Source organism: Saccoglossus kowalevskii, chromosome 4 (genome assembly GCF_978046115.1).
Source record: "Saccoglossus kowalevskii chromosome 4, keSacKowa6.1, whole genome shotgun sequence".
Classification (NCBI taxonomy): Eukaryota; Metazoa; Hemichordata; class Enteropneusta; family Harrimaniidae; genus Saccoglossus; species Saccoglossus kowalevskii.
The window spans coordinates 24,099,141-24,117,455 of record NC_140644.1 but is presented as its reverse complement, the minus strand read 5'-3'; the positions used below and the strand labels follow the sequence as shown (position 1 = coordinate 24,117,455).

The following is an 18,315-nucleotide window of genomic DNA, read 5'->3' as shown; positions in this document are numbered from 1 at the left end:
AAGTGTATATATTTATTGTTTATATTTTACAAAGATACGATAAAAATGTATTCACTTCCTGGCGTATCACTTCCATTGGCATATGAATATTGTTGGGAGCTGGATAGGATAAATTCATATCCCATACATCTAGGAATATCGCGCCAATTCCGTGGAATATTTTTCTCATTAGGACGTTCATTTCAAACAAATAAAAATCGTTACTGTGAATGTATGACGTCAGTACATTATGGTCACGTGGTTTGCTACCTTTTATGAATACGTCACTTCCTGGACATCGTTGTTTAAATCTAAGTAAAGCTTCTTTGAGTAACTGTAATCTCTCAACGTAACTTTCGCGACTCCACGATGTGTAGTGTGCGTATGGTCCGACTAAGACCACGTAGTTGCATTCTGCGCTCCGTAAATTATCTATTACGTCAACCTCAAATTTTACTTCGTTTATAGGATAAGGACTGCCCCCAACGGCCCAGGGATGGTGTTGAAAGGTGAAGGAAATATTGTAAGTAGGTTCAGTCACTTTTCGGTACGTTCTGGCAGCGTGGCGTTTTTGTAAGATTGACCCAAGTCCAAACAATTCAACAACCACGTTGGAAAATTGCCGAGTGGTGGAATCTCCAAGAAAGTACATATCTTTGCCTTGTAAACATTCCTTGACTGTGATCATTGGTACCTTTTGCCACTGCGTTAATTTGCATAATAATGAATGCCAGATGTCTCCTTGCCAATACCCTGACGTGATTGGTTGTTGTAGCCCAGATTCACAATATGGTAAATTGTCTTCGTAAACTCTTCCGTGTGGCGAGTTGGCTGCAAACAAATGCATATACTGTTATTCGTGTAAGTTATAAGTAATTATATTATAGCATTATCAATACCAGTGGATTTTATGACGTCATTGCAGCAGATTATTCGCGATAATGTATTACATTATTGAGCATCAAGGCCCTGTCCCATGGATATGAATACAATGTTATTTTCGAAAACGAATAAAGAAGAAACTATTGAAAGAGAAAAGCAATAGTTAGATTACAAGTATTTAATGCTAAAAATGGCATCAAATAAAACGGTCCATAACCAATAACAGCGAATTCCAATATCGAAATCAGACAATATTGTGAGGAGGGGAGGCAAGGAGGTAGCTGGTACGGTTTTACGGGAAATAACAAGTTTTTTTCTACAATTTACAATAAAAAAAAGACGTTTTAAAATATGGAAAATTGAATGCGCCGTGTGTAGACACGCATGCGCATGTTACCCTCGTAATGCTCTTCATTCGGTTAGAGGGCCTTTTACGTCCTGACATTCAATTTTGTAGTGGATTGTGTCATCTAGTCGTTTTAAAAGTTTCTAAAATGTAATTTCCCTGGATTATTTTTTACGATATTTTTATTTGGATGTAAATTCTTGTACGTACCGAGAAAATGACACATTTTTACAGTGTACGAAAAAATATTTGATTGATTACGTTGTACGTCTAGCCTGTGATTACAGAATTACGAAATTATTTTTTTCTATTTACGTTGTACGAACAAAAAAATATTGCAATTACGTTAAACGAAAATAACCCTTGTGAGGGAATTGTAGTCTGCTCTGTACGCTAACGCGCGTTCGGTCGAAGCATTCCATCTAGTAGGCACGCTTCTAGATTCCGCGACTGATGGCGCTGTCCTTGTGGCTTCCTGATTAGTTCGCCCTATCGTGTTGATGAAGTGAGGTTAACCGAGGATAATTTATCCAAGCAAATGCGATAAACGAAACGGGGGTACAATGTATGTCTACCAGTACAGAGAGATGAATTTGTTCTGTTTTTGTAGTGAGTAGTACTACACAATTTGCGAAACGAGATCGACGTAAGACCGACGTGACGTATTATCTCAGCGTCGACTCCCGGTAAATGTAACAGTCCGGGCACAGTTTGCATAAATAAATGAAAGTATCCGTGTTCCCAGGCGTGTATCTGTTTATTTATACAGTGAGATCAAAATAACTGTTGGTTCACCTTCTAGGATGGCTAACACAAACTAGCTTTCCGGTCATGTTCGTTCGCCCGCTTCAAAGTATACGTCAAATCCCCGCCCTGTCGTAGAATTTAAAATAACTATTACACAGAAAGGACAGTTGCCAATAATATCCACCTTGATGGTTTGAAAATATTAGTGGGATGGGTTAACGATACAACTACGTACATGTATCCCGCGTACGCACCCCTACGCACAGTCGATCCAGCTGGACGATCTAGCGTAGCGTAGTGCAAGGCCGCGGCGGACACCGATACGGCGTGCCAGTCACGGCGCGCCGTTAGCTCGGCGGGCGATCACTGCAATGCTACTTCACACCACACATCAGTCACTCATTCACTCGCGGTGCAATACAATACAATAATATTTGATGGATTAAAACTAGTTTCTTTCTTAGTTTGCCAGTGGAACTATAGGTTTATAGTTCCATGGTTTGCCATGTGAGATTGTGGAAACAATTTCCAGAAAGGCATTTTAAAATAATCCGATTCACGGGCCAGTGACTGTGAAACTACTCCGTTCACTGTAGATTCACTGTAGACTCAAGCACACTTTGTGCTCCATATATGTCGCACAAAGTGAGCTTTCGCCCATTATGGGTTGGTGGGTCGTTCATTATTGTTTAAATATATACTATTTACACTGCTCAGTTAAAGCGGGAGCGTCGTCACCTGCGCACGCGCAGGAATTGAGTCATAAGCGACGATGCTAAAAACTACAAGGCTCATGGGTAGACGCTTGTTTGTAAACAATGGCACGTTATGGCCATCTGGCGCATGTGCAGGTGACTACTCCCCGCTTTAAGAAAACAAAACTGACGATAAATGCAATTACATAATAAAAAGTTATAAATACAGCAGTGTTCATACCTATCTTAATAACATTAGGTCCAAATGTTAATTTCTTCATCAGGAAGTCACTGCGAGGATAAAAACGTCTATATTGGTAAAGGTCATAGCTATTAGCATTCGATGACATTGATGTGTGTGACAAGAAGAGCGTAATGGGGGTGATGGGTGGCAGCTACAAACTACACTACTAGTATCAGTGAATAAATATTGACTTGCAGACGGATCGATAAAGATGTCGGCAGAATGTTGAACTGATAACCTCTGGTCAATCAGTTGATGTTTATTTTTGTATCACCTTACTATTTGTATACATTGTTCACTCGTTGTGTTTTGTTTTATTTGCCTGTAGGTGTTTATGAGGAAGGAGATTGCTACACATACTCCGAAACGTGAAATAAACATTTACTCTTTGACCAGATGTTGTTGTATCTTATGTTCTACTCTTAATCTAGTAAAAGAAATTGTTGTGTGATAATTCACATACATGCAAGTCATGCATATTAAAAGGTGCGTTTCAAGAAAACTTATGCAAACAAAACCCGAAAAGGCGGCCATTTTCCATAGGATTCCATGGTAAACACATTATCCCATTCGAAATATTCAAAATTCTCCAATTTTTTGGGTCACAGCCATATGTAGCCCGCATAAAACTACAGATCGTTTCTAGTATAGTTCACCGATATGATGGAATGTTTTTGCCATAGCAACCAATTGGAAACCACTTAAAATACGCATTTTTGATACTAATTGTTTGAGGTCGTTTGATGGGAAACTTAGTTTGGTGACAATATATTTTTATTTCAAAATTTTGAACATTACAGTCCCCAACCTCTCTTGCTGGATTTCGATGAATTCTTAGTTTGTTTTTAAGGTAGCAAACTACATTAAATACAGTGTTTATGGTTCGTCATTAAATGGTGGCCAATTTCTTTCCGACACAAATAAGTAATAAAGGTTAATGTCAATAAATACTCTGTGGATTACACGCTGTTCCTGTATAAACCTACCTTTTAAACAGAACTTCGTTCTCTTCCAATGCCTGCAATGCCTTCTCGTTCAACCATGTAATGTTTCCCTGTGTCAACGCAAAGCTGTTGCATGGCAACCAAGACAATTTATCGCAAATAAAGACCGTTTTCCCCAAAGCGTGTTCGTATGTGTATACACATTTATCTTCCGTGTTCTCCAAACTTTGTTCTTTCACTCTTTTTGCAAAACATCGACTGTATGTGTAATTGTTATTTGTTTCCTCAAAATGTCCCTTCCACGTGATACGATCCCACCGCTGCCACCGATGGTAAAGCCATCTCACAGTTAGACTGGTGTACACCAATGTGATGTCGATTTCAGCAATTCCTGGCCAGGCAGCATAGAAATGGACGGTATACGTCCCATTATTGTGATCAACCACACGTCCAACTGTACTAGTTTTAAGTTCCACATTCCGCATAACAGCAAGCCAGAAATCGCCGCCAGTTGTTCGAAGTTCGCCTTTCATGTTATACGTCACTACTTTTATCAAAAACACCGTTCCTTCATGTACTTCTTCTTTTTCCAATAAATCGAATTTAGTGATATTCGGATCAGTGAAATCTTCATATTGCTTAATATTGTTACCGAGTGCTTCACTACTCGGAGAGAAAGTTACTGAAACGTCGGAAATGTTTGGATGAAACGCGTTAGATATTTTGGCCAGTGAGGGCGTTCTTTCGGTTGCACTTCGTGGTTCACTTGGATTTAAGTTGTCAGCCTCTGTTGGCCGCGATCGTCTTCGAACTGTTGTCAGGCTGAAATATAGTTCTCTTACCTAAGATTATAAAATGTAAACGTCACATTCCAGAAAACACACTGCAGAGCGTGTTTGTATTGTACCAGATGGTTGTTCGGATATTCTGGGTTTATACTGCCCGCAAACTATACAATGTGGTAACAAAAAGTTCACATTAGCTCATATGTTTATTTGCAGAATTATTACTCAGCTATTGAAAAAGGCGTTTGAAATTGAAAAAGCTAATTGGATCAAATGCCACGAATGAGTAGAATCATCACACAATGCACGCAAAGAATTCATTACACTATGCTCGCGCGATGACTATCGCTTTCGTTTCACTTTTTCGGTCTTTGGAAATATGCATGTGATAAATATATTAGGTTGACGTCATCAAACACTAGTGTGCTTACCGCCAGAATAGCACTAATTCTTGCTTTCAGTGGTAAATCACTCATGGTAGCTGACACCATCATATTAAGGAATGTCGTTGAATTATATATACTGTAAACTAGTTTGTTTTTAAAGGAAACATCAAGCCACACAACATAATGACCCCTCAAGAAAAAGCTCCACAAATGTAGGGGAATGCAAGTTACAGTATTTTTATATCACTTTTCATTCTCTCTTTTCATTATCTAGTCAGCCATCTTGATTCTCAAGCAAAAGGTAAGGTATGACATCATAGAATCTGTTGTCAGAAATTGAGAAAATATTGAGACGAGAAATATTGATGCTAATTAGTTCAAATTTAGTGGTCAACAGGTAATATGTCACCTATATAACCTACTCACACCGGTAAATTGTATACAATATAAGGAAATTCGAGCATTTGGTAAAAAAAATACATAAAAATAAATATTTTTAGTTCAGTTTCTATGACAGTTATTTTAGAAGCAAGTTTGGCACCAGTACATAATGCTACCATGTTCTAAACTTTCAGCCAATTTGAAATTCAACTTTTGAAGTTATAGTTGAAATCATTTTCTCAATTTCTGACAACATATTCTATGATGTCATACTTTACCCATAATACTTTGCTGAAGGGTCGAGATGGCGGACTACATAAATTGATGAAAAGTTGAATATCTAGAGAATGAAAAGTGATATAAAAAACTGTAAATTGCATGTTCTTACATTTGCCGAGCTCTTTTATCTGGGAGTATTATGTTGTTAGCCTTGACTTTCCTTTTTAAAAAGACATTGTAGTTGTTTTGTATAAAATTTATTTTCACTGATTTTTGATGATTTCGATGATTTTTAATAGATTTTATTTTCGTTGAATCGTCCCTTCAGCGAATATAGTAGAAACAAACAAAACACTTCACAGTACTGTATATGCAATGATTCTATATACTAGTATTAATATGTTGTAGACATACAGACTGGTTCATACTTGACACCGTCTTTGTTTTGCTCCACTAATTACTTATTAATGACGCCGCATGATATATACAGCCAATGGCATCCATTATACGACCCACCTCTTCGACTTTCTCGACGAGCGCAATCGAATACTAGTATTACAACTCAATAAGCATGGAAATCACTACATCGTACAAGGTTCTGCGTTAACCTGCGTATTTCGTACATCGTAATATGACCAAAGTCAAAGTCCAAGGGTCGCAATGACCGTCTCGGTGTCAACCTGAATGTATCGTTATTTAAATATAATATGAACGGTGTAGTATTTAGTTATTATAAATGATTGTTGCGTCAGTTAACATAACTGTCCGTGATTTGTTGACGCAGGTTATGATTTATAACCGAATGATGCACAGTACATATGTCACGTACAAATACGACAGGTTTGTGTGATCGCATTCGTTGATGAATGAAAATTGGCCAGTGGCGATGACCTCCCTATTTTAGTCATGCTCTCATCAGAGCGATCACCTGTGTTTATGTTCAACCTCGCCCACGGTTACATTTGGAGCATGTTGACTTATAGACGTTTGCCCTTGGATGATTCGGTTACAGTACCTCCCTACTTTCATCTTATTAACAATTCCCATACAGTTTACATGTTGGTTACCCAGACGAATCATTTACATGTAGTATTGTTGAAGGCATACTTACAATAATTGACACGCCAATCACTAGTAACACTCTCAGAATTCGCCGATAGATTTTCATATTTTCTGTTCATGAACGAAATCGACGATAAAGCTTGCTCTGAAACACGAAGCTTTTCCTGTAGTTTGTACTTCATCGGGCAAGAATACAAGGCAGACTAGCCTGACATTTCGTTACGCCGTAGGCGGGTATCCCGGGAGAGGGATAAACAGTCGGGTAATCTCGTGTTAGGACTCTCTTACTTCCAGGTTCAATTTGTTTGTTAAATATTAACCATATATGTATGCGAGCAAGTATATGCGAGCAAGATATAACGTTGGTGGCGTACGAGTAAATTGTGCCCTCGTCGATACATTCGATACATTGGGGAGAATTCAGAGTCTGATTCGAACGCTGGCGGCGCAGTAACTTGACATCGTCTTCTATGGGAAAAAACGTGTTAACTCCATATTGGATTTTCCAAAGGATTGTGGGATAGAAAACTGTAGAGTGCGTTTGGGCTCAGGTTGGTTGTCCAGTTTTCAGGATATACGTTAGTGGGTTTTTTTAATTGTATGCTTATATTGTTCGACTTTCCATTAATTTCACTGACAAGATTGTTTTTAATTTTTTTTTAATTGTTTTTGGCTGCAAGCTGTCTAACTGTGAGAACCACAAAAAATGGTAATTGTGTCCGATTTCTTCACTCATCCTAATTTACGTTTTATTATTTTCCATAAAACAGTTGAAAAGACATGCATTTTAAAGGGCGGTGGTCGTCGCGCATGTGTGACTTTTGCGTCGATAAACATTGATTTTCCACAATCCAATGCGCTCTACTAAAGAAATTACGAGTAGGAGTTTTGGCCTGGACGCGACATGCATTAATTACTACCGGTGACTCCTTCATACCAGTGCAGAGGCGGCGGCACGAAATTTTGCATGGGGCGAGATCTGCTCACCGACCTCGCGCCGAAGGTGTGACTTTACTAGGGGGTCCGGGACACGCACTCCCTTAACAATTGTGAAATTTAGACCCTCCGAAACGCTATTTCCTGCATTTGAAGGGCACGTTTTGCTGATACAAACGGTTTCAGCTTGATTTTAGAGGGCTACGCCCCAAATTTTTTTTGAGGGGCGAGCCCCTATGCGCCCCTGTTCCGCCGCCCCTGTATAAATACTTAGTAAATAATACTAAAAAAATCGATTTCCACTCGACAACTATTCGTCGTTTTTAAAGATGTTTTATTTTAAACTTGCAGTTAAGCCTAATCTCACAACAAACTTACTTTCTGGATTAAAATTATATAGATTAGATATAGATTAACTTTGTAAATAACATAAACAATAGTGGCTCACGATTCTTTGGTGCAATCCCTCGGCTTGGAAGGTTCCCCGTATTCTTTTGGGCCTAATGGTATATTCACACATAGCATAGTTCACACAATTTACACAATTTACACATAGGGTTCACACATAAACGTTTAAGTGAAACAAAACTTGACTGACGCTCGTATTCATAAGTGAGCATTGTTATGAACAATAAATAGTGTGCGTGTACTCAGACCTTATTGGTTGTCTGAGGTGTGTGCTTGACACCGTGCCACCAGAGCGGAAGGCGTGCATCGTGCTAAAATGAAAGGGTTAGTTTGTTGAACTCTGAAAAATGTCTTTCAAAAGACGAAAAATAAGTTTTGGTTAATAAAGTCATACATTCGTTGTGTATTTAATATATTAGCACTAGATATGAACACATGCCAAATATAATTCATACCAGGGCCGTAAAAATCAACCTGTTTTTGGACCGTAACGTCTTGTAATTACCAGGACCGGAAACGACCAGGGCCGGAACGTCTAGAAATCTATTGTGTGAAAGACGCGACTCGAACGTCTGTCGCAAAAACTGTCTATTAAAATTTCCGAGTGGTCTGATATTTTTAATCATATCACAGTCCCTGGAACAGTCAGAGTATCAGTTTATAATGCTTATACTCCAATATTGTATGCTTGACACGGGATGTCGAGATTGTTATATTACTTCTAATAAATTACAACCATTCAATTTGAGCCCGGGCTTTAACTAAAGTTAAACGTGCTGCAATACATGCAAGTATCCGACCCTGTGCCCAAGCACGTACAGACGCCGTTTTTGTCTGTCACGTGACACTTTGAATATACATTCCTCACCAATTATAAATGTCTGCGTGCATCGTTCCATTATTATTATTTTATTAATATTAATCATTTTCATCACATAACAGAGTTGGAATACACATTTCTTAGGAATATAACATATGTCAAATGTGAAGCAATTCTTCTCATTTTTTATGAAATAAAAAAACATAATAATAATATCATATTTAATAAAGTGAGCCACTACGAGCCGTGATATCGCACTAAAATTATAAAATGCGGTTGCCAGTATAATAATCTACCCGAACAAACTCAGTGACCTTTCCCCTGCTTTACTCGTCTCGCCGGTACCTGGTCACCCAGGCATTCAGTTGCAGTCTCGACATATAATAACGAAGACCTTACTCCCCTATCTAATAATAGATTGGCCCATTGACCCCATTTCAAGCGATCATGGCGTCCTACTGCTTCTAGTTTTTTCGTTGGTTGTTCTTATATTTTTCACGGTGGCGATATACAGATTTTGGTTTCTAGTGATAAACTGGTGAGTGTTACATGAAACTGGTTTGGGGGTATATCATTCTAACCGCCGTAAGTGGTGCGATTTTCTTGGTGTGAGACGTTTTTAAGTCTCGCAAATCACGGGGACCCTGTTCATTGTGGTCACGTCTTCCAATACATATTGCTAGGGTAGGTCATTCAACTCGAACCGGTGTTCTACTTTTATGTTTTAGTTTCGGTGGTTAATATTTGACGAATTGTCACGAGGTTTGCATTGATAGTATCAACATTTTTCACACAGCAAACGTCACAGCACAATCGCCGACTGCTATAAACAGTGTATAAACCTCGGCATTTTTAGACTTGCCTGAACAGACCTGTAACGACATGTGAGTGACGTAATGTTGACTTCAATTTAATCGATGTCGATTTTTTCTGAGCAATTATTTGATTTGCATCAAATCCAAATTGATTTGTAGTTATGATGTTTTCAAAAAAAGTTATAATCTTGTGTAAATCTCAGCAGATGAGTTCAAAGGAATGTGGTCTGACATGGTCACAAAAGCGGGTTGGGTAGTATTTAGGGGGGTTATGATAGATAGGTGAATCAAAATGTTGAAGGGTGGGTGGGTTTGTGTTTGGAAGTAGACTTTTATGTTGGGCTGTGTTGTTTTTCTCAAAATGTCATGACCCTTGAAATATCTGTTTTATCAATATTGGAGGTGACCACTGGCAGAAAGTATGCACATTTCCTCCACTAAGTCTTTGTTCTTCAATGGTGAATTCGCTGTATTTTTTCCTGTTTGTATGTGTGTGTGTGTGTGTGTTCCCAATAAGAAGTAGGTGTACGGGTATTTCTGTTATTGACCCTTGTAGGATTTTTTCTGTGCAATTTTTTTTAGTTCTACCACCTCCAGTGTTTCTAATGGTCCACCCCTTAAAAGCCTGATTTTCAACCGTTTCTCAGTCAATTCATCCCAATTCGCCCTACAAGTTGATTTGTCCCAAATCGTTTTTGTCCCATTGCCTTTGGTCAGCTTTATGTCCTTGTGATCGATGATGTCAATTTCTATGTTTGTGTGCAAGTGTCAGTTGTCAATTTTGACATACATGTGTATGCTTGGTCTTGCCGATTTCTGTTTCGGCCAACTATGTTTACTATATTTAATCATATGCCTGCTATATACCATGAAATATGACTACCCAGGACTAACATAGAATTGTGTGCTGTAATGAAGGAATATGTATACTAGTATATGTCAACATTTCGATTGGTTGGAATGGTGAACAGGAATTGTGGAAACACAATTTTTCAGAACATTAAAGAGGGGGAGTCGTCACCTGCGCATGTGTCAGATGGCCACAGCGTGTCATTGTTTACAAACAAGCGTCTACCAATGAGCCTTTGCGTTTTTAGCGTGTGTTATCGTTGCTTGGGACTATATTCCCGCATGCGCACAGGTGATTTAATTAATTACACTCTAATCTTGAAATGGGAATTACTTGATTTGACGATTGACTGATTAACGTATTGCAAAGTGTGATATACTGTAAAACATTTTGGAAAAGCGACATGCAATTTTAGCGAATTGTGTTAAAATGACGTAATGAGTGTAATTATGAAACGTCCTAGATTTTTATGTTCCGGATTACTGTATATTACTGTACTGCCAACCCTTGGCCATTTTGAATTTATAATAAAGTCATTAGCGAATCAGTTCTCTCGCTAAATTTGCTAAAAAGACATGCTCGTGAAAAGGACATGTTTTACAGTAATAAATGATGGGGTGCAGTCTTCGGGTTGTATGCACGATGAGTGTGTGAACACGATTTGATAGTGTTTTGTTGTTCAGAGTTAGTATCTGGCCATTCTAATAAATCAAATTAACTTGTGGGACAAATCGACTTTAGGAAGAATCAACCTGTGGGATGAATAGACTTGGGATGAATCGACTGCCCACCTTTCAACCATACCTAACAATGGTGTCACTTTGAATGGTATAGGTAAGCTGAAATAAGTGTTCAATCCATTCCACACAGGTGGGGGGGGGGACATTTTTTTCTGTTGTTTTTGTGTCAAATATACATTGACACAAGTGTGTTATCAAGTGGTACGGCTAATACTTTCAGTTTGACTTGTTTCTGTTTCGTTATGACTGTACTGTACTTGTGTTTCCATGAAGTCATTTCAGAAGTTGGGTGGTTTTTTTTTCTTGCATTCATTTCCATTTTGTCTTAGAGGTAAATATGTCTATTTATGTCATAACGTATTAAAAATAAAAACATTAGCAGAATAACAATATGTACTGTCAAAATGTAATTTAAACTTATTCATAAAATGGGTTTCATTCTTGCCAAAAACATAATCTCTTCCAAAGCTCTGTGACCATATACTGTAACCATGATGCTGTAACCCACAAAGTAATCACACTTATTTATTGATATCACAAGCTTTGTTCCACTAATCCAGCTGATTTCAGGCTGGGGATAGAGGGACTCTTGTTTGTTTCTAATGTTTTACCCTTACAAATCAATAAAAAGTCCACAGTTCCACTGAATTGGCAAATTCTAGGATATCATTGTAAAATATTAAAAAGTAAGTAAAATGTGGCAATACAGAATAATTTGTAGAAAAAAATACACACCAAAAATCTGTTTTGGGTGGCAGTGTATTAAATCATGAGTTTGTTTATGTTTGGTCTTAATGTAGCAGGGTGGAGCTGTTTATATTTGGCTTTACCCAGTAACATGTGTTTTCACAATCCTTTTCCTGCAAAGTAATGGTTGATATTGTAGAAAATTTCATGTGGTAGAGTCCTGTCCACACTTCAGATTTTAACCTGTCTTATTTCTCACTGCACATGAACTAAAGTTTGATTAATGTTTATCTGTTACAGAAATCAACTGGTGTACTTAAATTGATTGTAGGAGATTATGAGGGAAACCCTTAGCACTAAATCAGGTGAAGAATTGAGTGTTGATATGGCTTCTCTAGATGAAGATATTAAAGTTCGTGAACATGCCAGTTTAATGGATTCTACCCCTCTATTACATGGATATGGTTCTATACCAAATCACACCAAAGGGTATGTTGTTTATCAGTGATTTACTGTTTCATTTTTGAATTTTAATTCCCACAAAAGTGCTTATAAAGTAGTGCTAATTTTTGCAACATACGTTTATTTTGACAATCTCTACTTTACCATGCCGCTGTGCTAACTAATATTAGCATTTATTATATGGAAGTAAAAAATATTCTAGAAACAACTTTTGAGCAACATTTTTGCCAATTTTTCATATTTTTGAATCCGTGTATACTAATGCAGAGCATCCAGGATCACAGACTGTATTCGTCCAACTGGGCTTTTTCTATGAACCGAATTATAATTTGTAATAATTTCCAGGAGCTATGATAATGTTTTGATTTACATGTTCCTTTCGTTCAAGTGTCATTTATTCAGCCACAATTACCAAACGAAAAAAAACGCAGTGAATTGTTGTTCACTTGCATATGGTAATAGCATACTGCTAGAAATACATTTTTGTTCCCATAGTGATGCCGAATTTATAATTATTATCGTACTCCCATGGTATGTGTCAAGACTTGAAAACTTATACTGTATTTGCTTTTGTTGTACAGCATACTCTTACAAAATTACAGAGTTATGTCTATGGTCAAAATAATTTATTTTTCAGTGATTCAGTTTACAATACATGCAACTGTCTGTTGGTTTACATTTCTTTCTATTGGAGTGCTTCTGATAGAGCAAATAAGATGGTTAAATCCAAGTGATGAGAAAAAAAGTTAAGGTTGCTTGTGAATAAACTCCCTTCAATCACTGTTACATAATGTGTATACCAGTATACAGTACAAGCTTTCTTTCAAAGTCTTTGGCAGTTACTAGTAGTTGGTATCTAGAATTTGCATATTGGCATCTAAACTTCCAAGAAAGGTTATTCTATTTTTAGTTTCATGATTGCATTCACATATGATTAACTGTATGCTGCTAGCTGTGTGTGATGTAATATTAGTACTATTAGGATAGTGCTCCATGACAGTTGGATACTCAGACATAAAGCAACCCCATGGAATCCTAACTATGGCTAGTAACAATTAATATGTATCATATTAATAGTGATTCAACTTCTGAATTCATGAGTTATAAAATCAGAATTTGAGATTACTCAGCTTACCAGCCCTTCATTGGAGATTACGTTACCATTCAAGTAAGCATCACAAACACTCAGATTCTTCCTACACTCAAAAGAATAATTTATTTCAAATTTCTCATTTTAAAATGTTCTGTTCTTTATTTCACAACTTTGTATTAGATTTCACAGCAGAGTAGCATTTCCAAAATTTGCATTCAGGCAGACCATGAATAAATGTTACCTAAGTACTACTGGGCATGTAAGTTTTAATTTTTACCAGCCACTTGAAAAGTCACACTTCTCAGACAGGCAGTAATTTTAAACACTGATACTGTAAAACCATTTATACAATTTTTCATTTAATTTCACTATTTTGATGTTTTGAGAATATTCACTGTGTTTTAATTTCACAATTTGTCAAAGAAACACTGACTTTTTATTGTTTTTTGACATGTTTACGTAGATTTAATTCAGCAGATTTTACTTATCAGTGAAAATAGTAAAATTATAACCCAGTGAATAATTAATGCATTTACAGTAAGGTTAATTATCTTTCCAACAATTTTGTAAAAAAATTTGTAATTTATCACATGAATATCTCATTTACAGTTGTTTCATTTAATGTAAAATATCACTATCTAATATACTGTAGAATACTTTATTATCGCTTGGAATTTATTTTCGCTATTTTCGCTGAAGGGATGATTCCGTGAAAATAAAATCCAGCGAATATACTTTTTCTCCTATATTTTACATTAAACTCATCAAAAATCAGTGAAAATAAATTCCATACAAAATGCCCAAAAAGCCTTTTCAGTGAAAATTAATTCCAGCGAAAATAAAGTATTCCACAGTAGTAGAATAAATTTCACAATATTTGCATAAAATATCACTATTTTATGCGAGTTTGAACAGTAATTGAGAGAATAAATGCAACCATTTTATACTGGATATCAATATTTACTCCAATAGTGCAATGGCATATTATTATTGATAAAAAAAATTGTAGCACTCAGCATCCATAACATCATGTGCATGTCCACAGAGACATCATGCTCATCAGCATAAATTAACATTTAATTTTTTATCATGGTTCCATAAAATTACATTTTTTGTCTTTTGATACTTGAAAGTAGTGATAGGTAGTAATGTGTTAGATGTGTTATCACCTGATATAATGCATTCATTCATAGAGCTGATTGAGATAGGTGACCTTATAAGTAATTAATATTCAACTTAAGGTGAGTAGATATTAAATAACATGTGATGCAACATGTCACTGGTATAAATCACCTCTTCCTCAACTGATATCAAGTGTTAACCATGTAATATTGTGGATTTAGATTGGTGATGTGGTGTATTATACTAAAATCGTTATCATAGTTTCGCTAAGGCATACAATGGTTTATTTTGCTGATGGTATTTCTGTTGTGCTGCAACATATTGTAAAACACAGACTTTACTGGATCCTAAATAGAACATGCAGTTAAAAAAAATGTTCAAGTTATTTTGTACTTGACATCAAATAATGTAATCTACCAGTAAGCTGATTTCTTGCAGGGAATTCAGTTAAAAATCCTCATTTCCTGTGTTCATATCTCAGTAGCCTTTCATATACAATTATTGAACATTAAATTATTATTAAAAATGTCTTTACAAGAATGCATCACATATGCATGCAGGTGTACATCTTATTGTACAAAAAATGTTAAAAATTTTGAAATCACATTAGGTAATGTTTAGTAAAAAGGTAAGTTTTTTTTAATTTTATTTAAAAATATCAGTACTGCTAGGATTACAAATATCAAATGGTAGCTGCTTTCACAGTAGTGATGGACAAAAAAAATTGTTGACCATATGATGTACCGGTATTAAATTTACCACATGGGGAACCAGTCTTAAAACTCCTCGACTGAGGGAAGATATTGACCCAAGACATACACATCTACTGGAGTCTTCAAATGTATGACATTATAAAGGAAACTCAGCATGTGGTGTGAGTGTGTGTGTTATGTGACTGCCATACTGTTATGCTGGAATGTCACAAGTATACTATTTTTATTCAGTCATTCCATTCTCTGCTGTAAGTGATGCTGAAAAGATTGAGAGTAATATACACTTACAGAAACCAATTCATTTCAAATTAATATAATCTATAAGTATCATGAATTAAATGTGTTCGAGCATATTTCTACTATCATACCATTTATACAATTACAATGTATGACTAGCAGTTTTCTGCCAATTTATTTTTATGTCATTGCTCAGTTTATGCTTATAGAACATGAAACAACAAGAAAGATAATTGAGTATATTTGCATTGTCTTCTTCTAAGAATTGAGTCAGATAATGGAATAACCTGATAGGGTATATATTATAATATACATATATGGCACACACCGGAATATCTTGCTATATTATTTAGTGTATAGTGCTGTCTATTTTCTTATAACAGATGTACTTATAATGGATAAATTTGTACCACAATTAATTTTCTGAATTTAAAATTGTACAAAAGTAACATTTTTACTTATTTCACTAAAATCACAAAAAATGTCATTTAATTGGTTTACGATTTTTGCTGCTCATACTCTATTTCACAGTGCAAATAGAAATACATGTACATGTATATACATACTCAAAATGATACCAGGTGTTTCAAATCAGTGAACACATCCTGCTTCAAATGCGGCTCTCGCTACCGTATATATCACAAGACTTAGCTGACTAGTACACCACAGTTAATACATAGTGAACATGTTTTCAATCCTCTTTCACTTGGAATTCATTTTCTCTTAAAGGTAGAATCTGGGACATTAAAATCTAATGGAATATTTTTTTTTTTATATTTGTCATTCATCAACTCATCAAAAATCAGTAAAAGTACTATTTATGCAAAACTGATGAAATGTCTTTTCAGCAAAAATTAATTCAAGCTATAATAAAGATTTTGCAGTATAAGATAATAATTAATCATGTTTTGAAATTGTATTACAAATGTATGTACGTGCAATAATTCAAATTATCTAGAAGACAAATTTCAAACATGTGTGCATGGAATGAAAGGGATTTCCTGCCGAAACCAGAGCTTTATGTAGGCAGTTGTCAGAGCCACAGAAAATCAAAGTCCTGGAAGATTCTTTTTGAAATCAGGTGAGGTTGCCATGGAATAAGAGTTATTTCAAGCGCTTGGTGAGAAAATACGCTGCAAACTATAGCGGTGGTTTAACCTTTGTTCGACCCTCATGGTTTCAGAAGTAGGGGTCAGAGGACTGACACTTTGGAATAACTTACTTTATGAGGAATGAAATAGTGTATTGTGTATGTTTGTGTCCACTCATTTGTTGTCTTGCTCTAGTAATCTTTATGATTCACCAACTGTCAACATTTATTAGAAGCATGGCGCCTTAATGATGTCATTGCCCTATGAAGCCACAGTTTATGTCGTCATTGCCATAATAATGCATGCCGCAGTTTATGATGTCATTGTCATGTAAAGCCACATTTTGATGATGTAATAGCCATGTGTGAGTTTTATATCATTGCCATATAAAGACAGTTTGTGATGTCATAATTATATGAATCCAGTTTGTGATGTCATTGTAATATGAAGTCAGTTTGTGATGTCATTGTAATATGAAGACAGTTTGTGATGTCATTGTAATATGAAGACAGTTTGTGATGTCATTGTAATATGAAGACAGTTTGTGATGTCATTGTTGTTTAAAGCCCCAATTTGATGATATATTAGCCATACTAAAAGTGTATACATGTAACGACATAGTGATGAACAGTAAAAAACTATCAGGAAGTCAGTGTGGAGTATATATATATATATATATATATATATATAATTATTACTTTAATTCAAATCATAAGATCCATAGCAGAACAGACATCAATGTGTTAATGTATGGCAAGGAACCACCAGAAATACTGAAGGTAACGAAAGTTTGACGATGTTTGCCCTTAATAGTGCCCTCAGTGTTCAATAACCAAAACATTGTTTTTTTTCTGTCCTGGAATTAAATGCAATTTTGCGGCGATAAGAAATACCTAATTACTAAAATGTTTTTTTCTGTTTATTCGCATGTCATTAAGAGACTGATAAACTACTTACTGATAAACTCGCTTATAAACTACATTCCTAACTGTTTTTTTTTTTTTCGTGACAAAAATAATCGTATTCACATAAATAACGTTGATGGCGCTATAACAATACAACGTTGAAGAAAATGTTTTGATTAATTTGTGGATACGATTTACTGCTCTTTGATCAAAATTTATCAGTATACATATAGTCTAGCTTCCGTCAGAAATTCTGTGACGATCGAGTGGTGATTTGTAATGAAATGATTTTGAAATGCGACGCTTCATGAAACATGACGCAGTGTACATGCATATTTTCGGGGCGGATTGCGTAATTATGATTCTGTATGTCAGTTTTAGTTATTTCGACGGCAACATTGCATGTCGCAGAACTACACGTACTAGAGTGTTTCTATAATTGATTGGTCGTGGGAGCTCATAGCCGAGAGACCGAAAAAGGACACAGTGCGTGCGTAGAACGACTTGACAGCGTCGATTTGAAATTATATCTGCGATAGTGACTGTGTCCCAATTTTTATGTTTCATGGTCGCCGGGAAGTTGACTGACCGGGCAGATGCCCCAACAGCTGCACGTCGCTCAGTCGCCATTATCTGCTAGAAAAAAGGAAAGGCAAACTAAATTAAAAAAAAAGAAAGATTTTGTTGACAAGCCTAGTAAGACGTCAGTTATAAAAATAATTGCGACCAGTCACTAGATCGTTGAGCGGGATTGCCGTTTTCTTCT

The 18,315-nt window shown here is 36.0% G+C and overlaps 2 protein-coding genes across 3 annotated transcripts in view; one reads left to right on the top strand and one right to left on the bottom strand.

The window, feature by feature from the left end:
• LOC102808287 (NXPE family member 4-like) lies at positions 1 to 6,776 on the bottom strand. The gene is made up of 4 exons (XM_078013849.2): positions 6,720 to 6,776; positions 3,880 to 4,679; positions 2,871 to 2,940; positions 1 to 796 (listed from the first exon to the last, which is right to left on the bottom strand). The coding sequence occupies exons 1-4, from the start codon at positions 6,774 to 6,776 to the stop codon at positions 20 to 22; spliced, it is 1,704 nt and encodes a 567-aa protein (XP_077869975.2). The 3' UTR covers positions 1 to 19.
• A 2,418-nt stretch (positions 6,777 to 9,194) lies between these two features.
• Positions 9,195 to 18,315, top strand: part of LOC102807204 (P protein-like) — a 47,376-nt gene continuing 38,255 nt past the window's right edge. The window contains exons 1-2 of one of the 2 annotated variants that reach the window (XM_085497977.1): positions 9,195 to 9,372; positions 12,227 to 12,415. In XM_085497977.1, coding sequence (XP_085354103.1) covers positions 12,264 to 12,415 — 152 coding nt within the window. In that variant the 5' untranslated portion in view covers positions 9,195 to 9,372; positions 12,227 to 12,263. Of the gene's footprint in view, positions 9,373 to 9,524; positions 9,719 to 12,226; positions 12,416 to 18,315 lie in introns of those variants that run through there. The other variant, XM_006812394.3, reaches the window with a different exon arrangement.

Coding starts and splice junctions, on each gene's coding strand:
- LOC102808287 (XM_078013849.2), bottom strand. CDS start 6,776: ATGAAAATCTATCGGCGAATTCTGAGAGTGTTACTAGTGATTGGCGTG. Junction 4,680..6,719: donor TGATTGGCGTGTCAATTATT/GTAAGTATGCCT, acceptor TTATAATCTTAG/GTAAGAGAACTATATTTCAG. Junction 2,941..3,879: donor AACGAAGTTCTGTTTAAAAG/GTAGGTTTATAC, acceptor TTATCCTCGCAG/TGACTTCCTGATGAAGAAAT.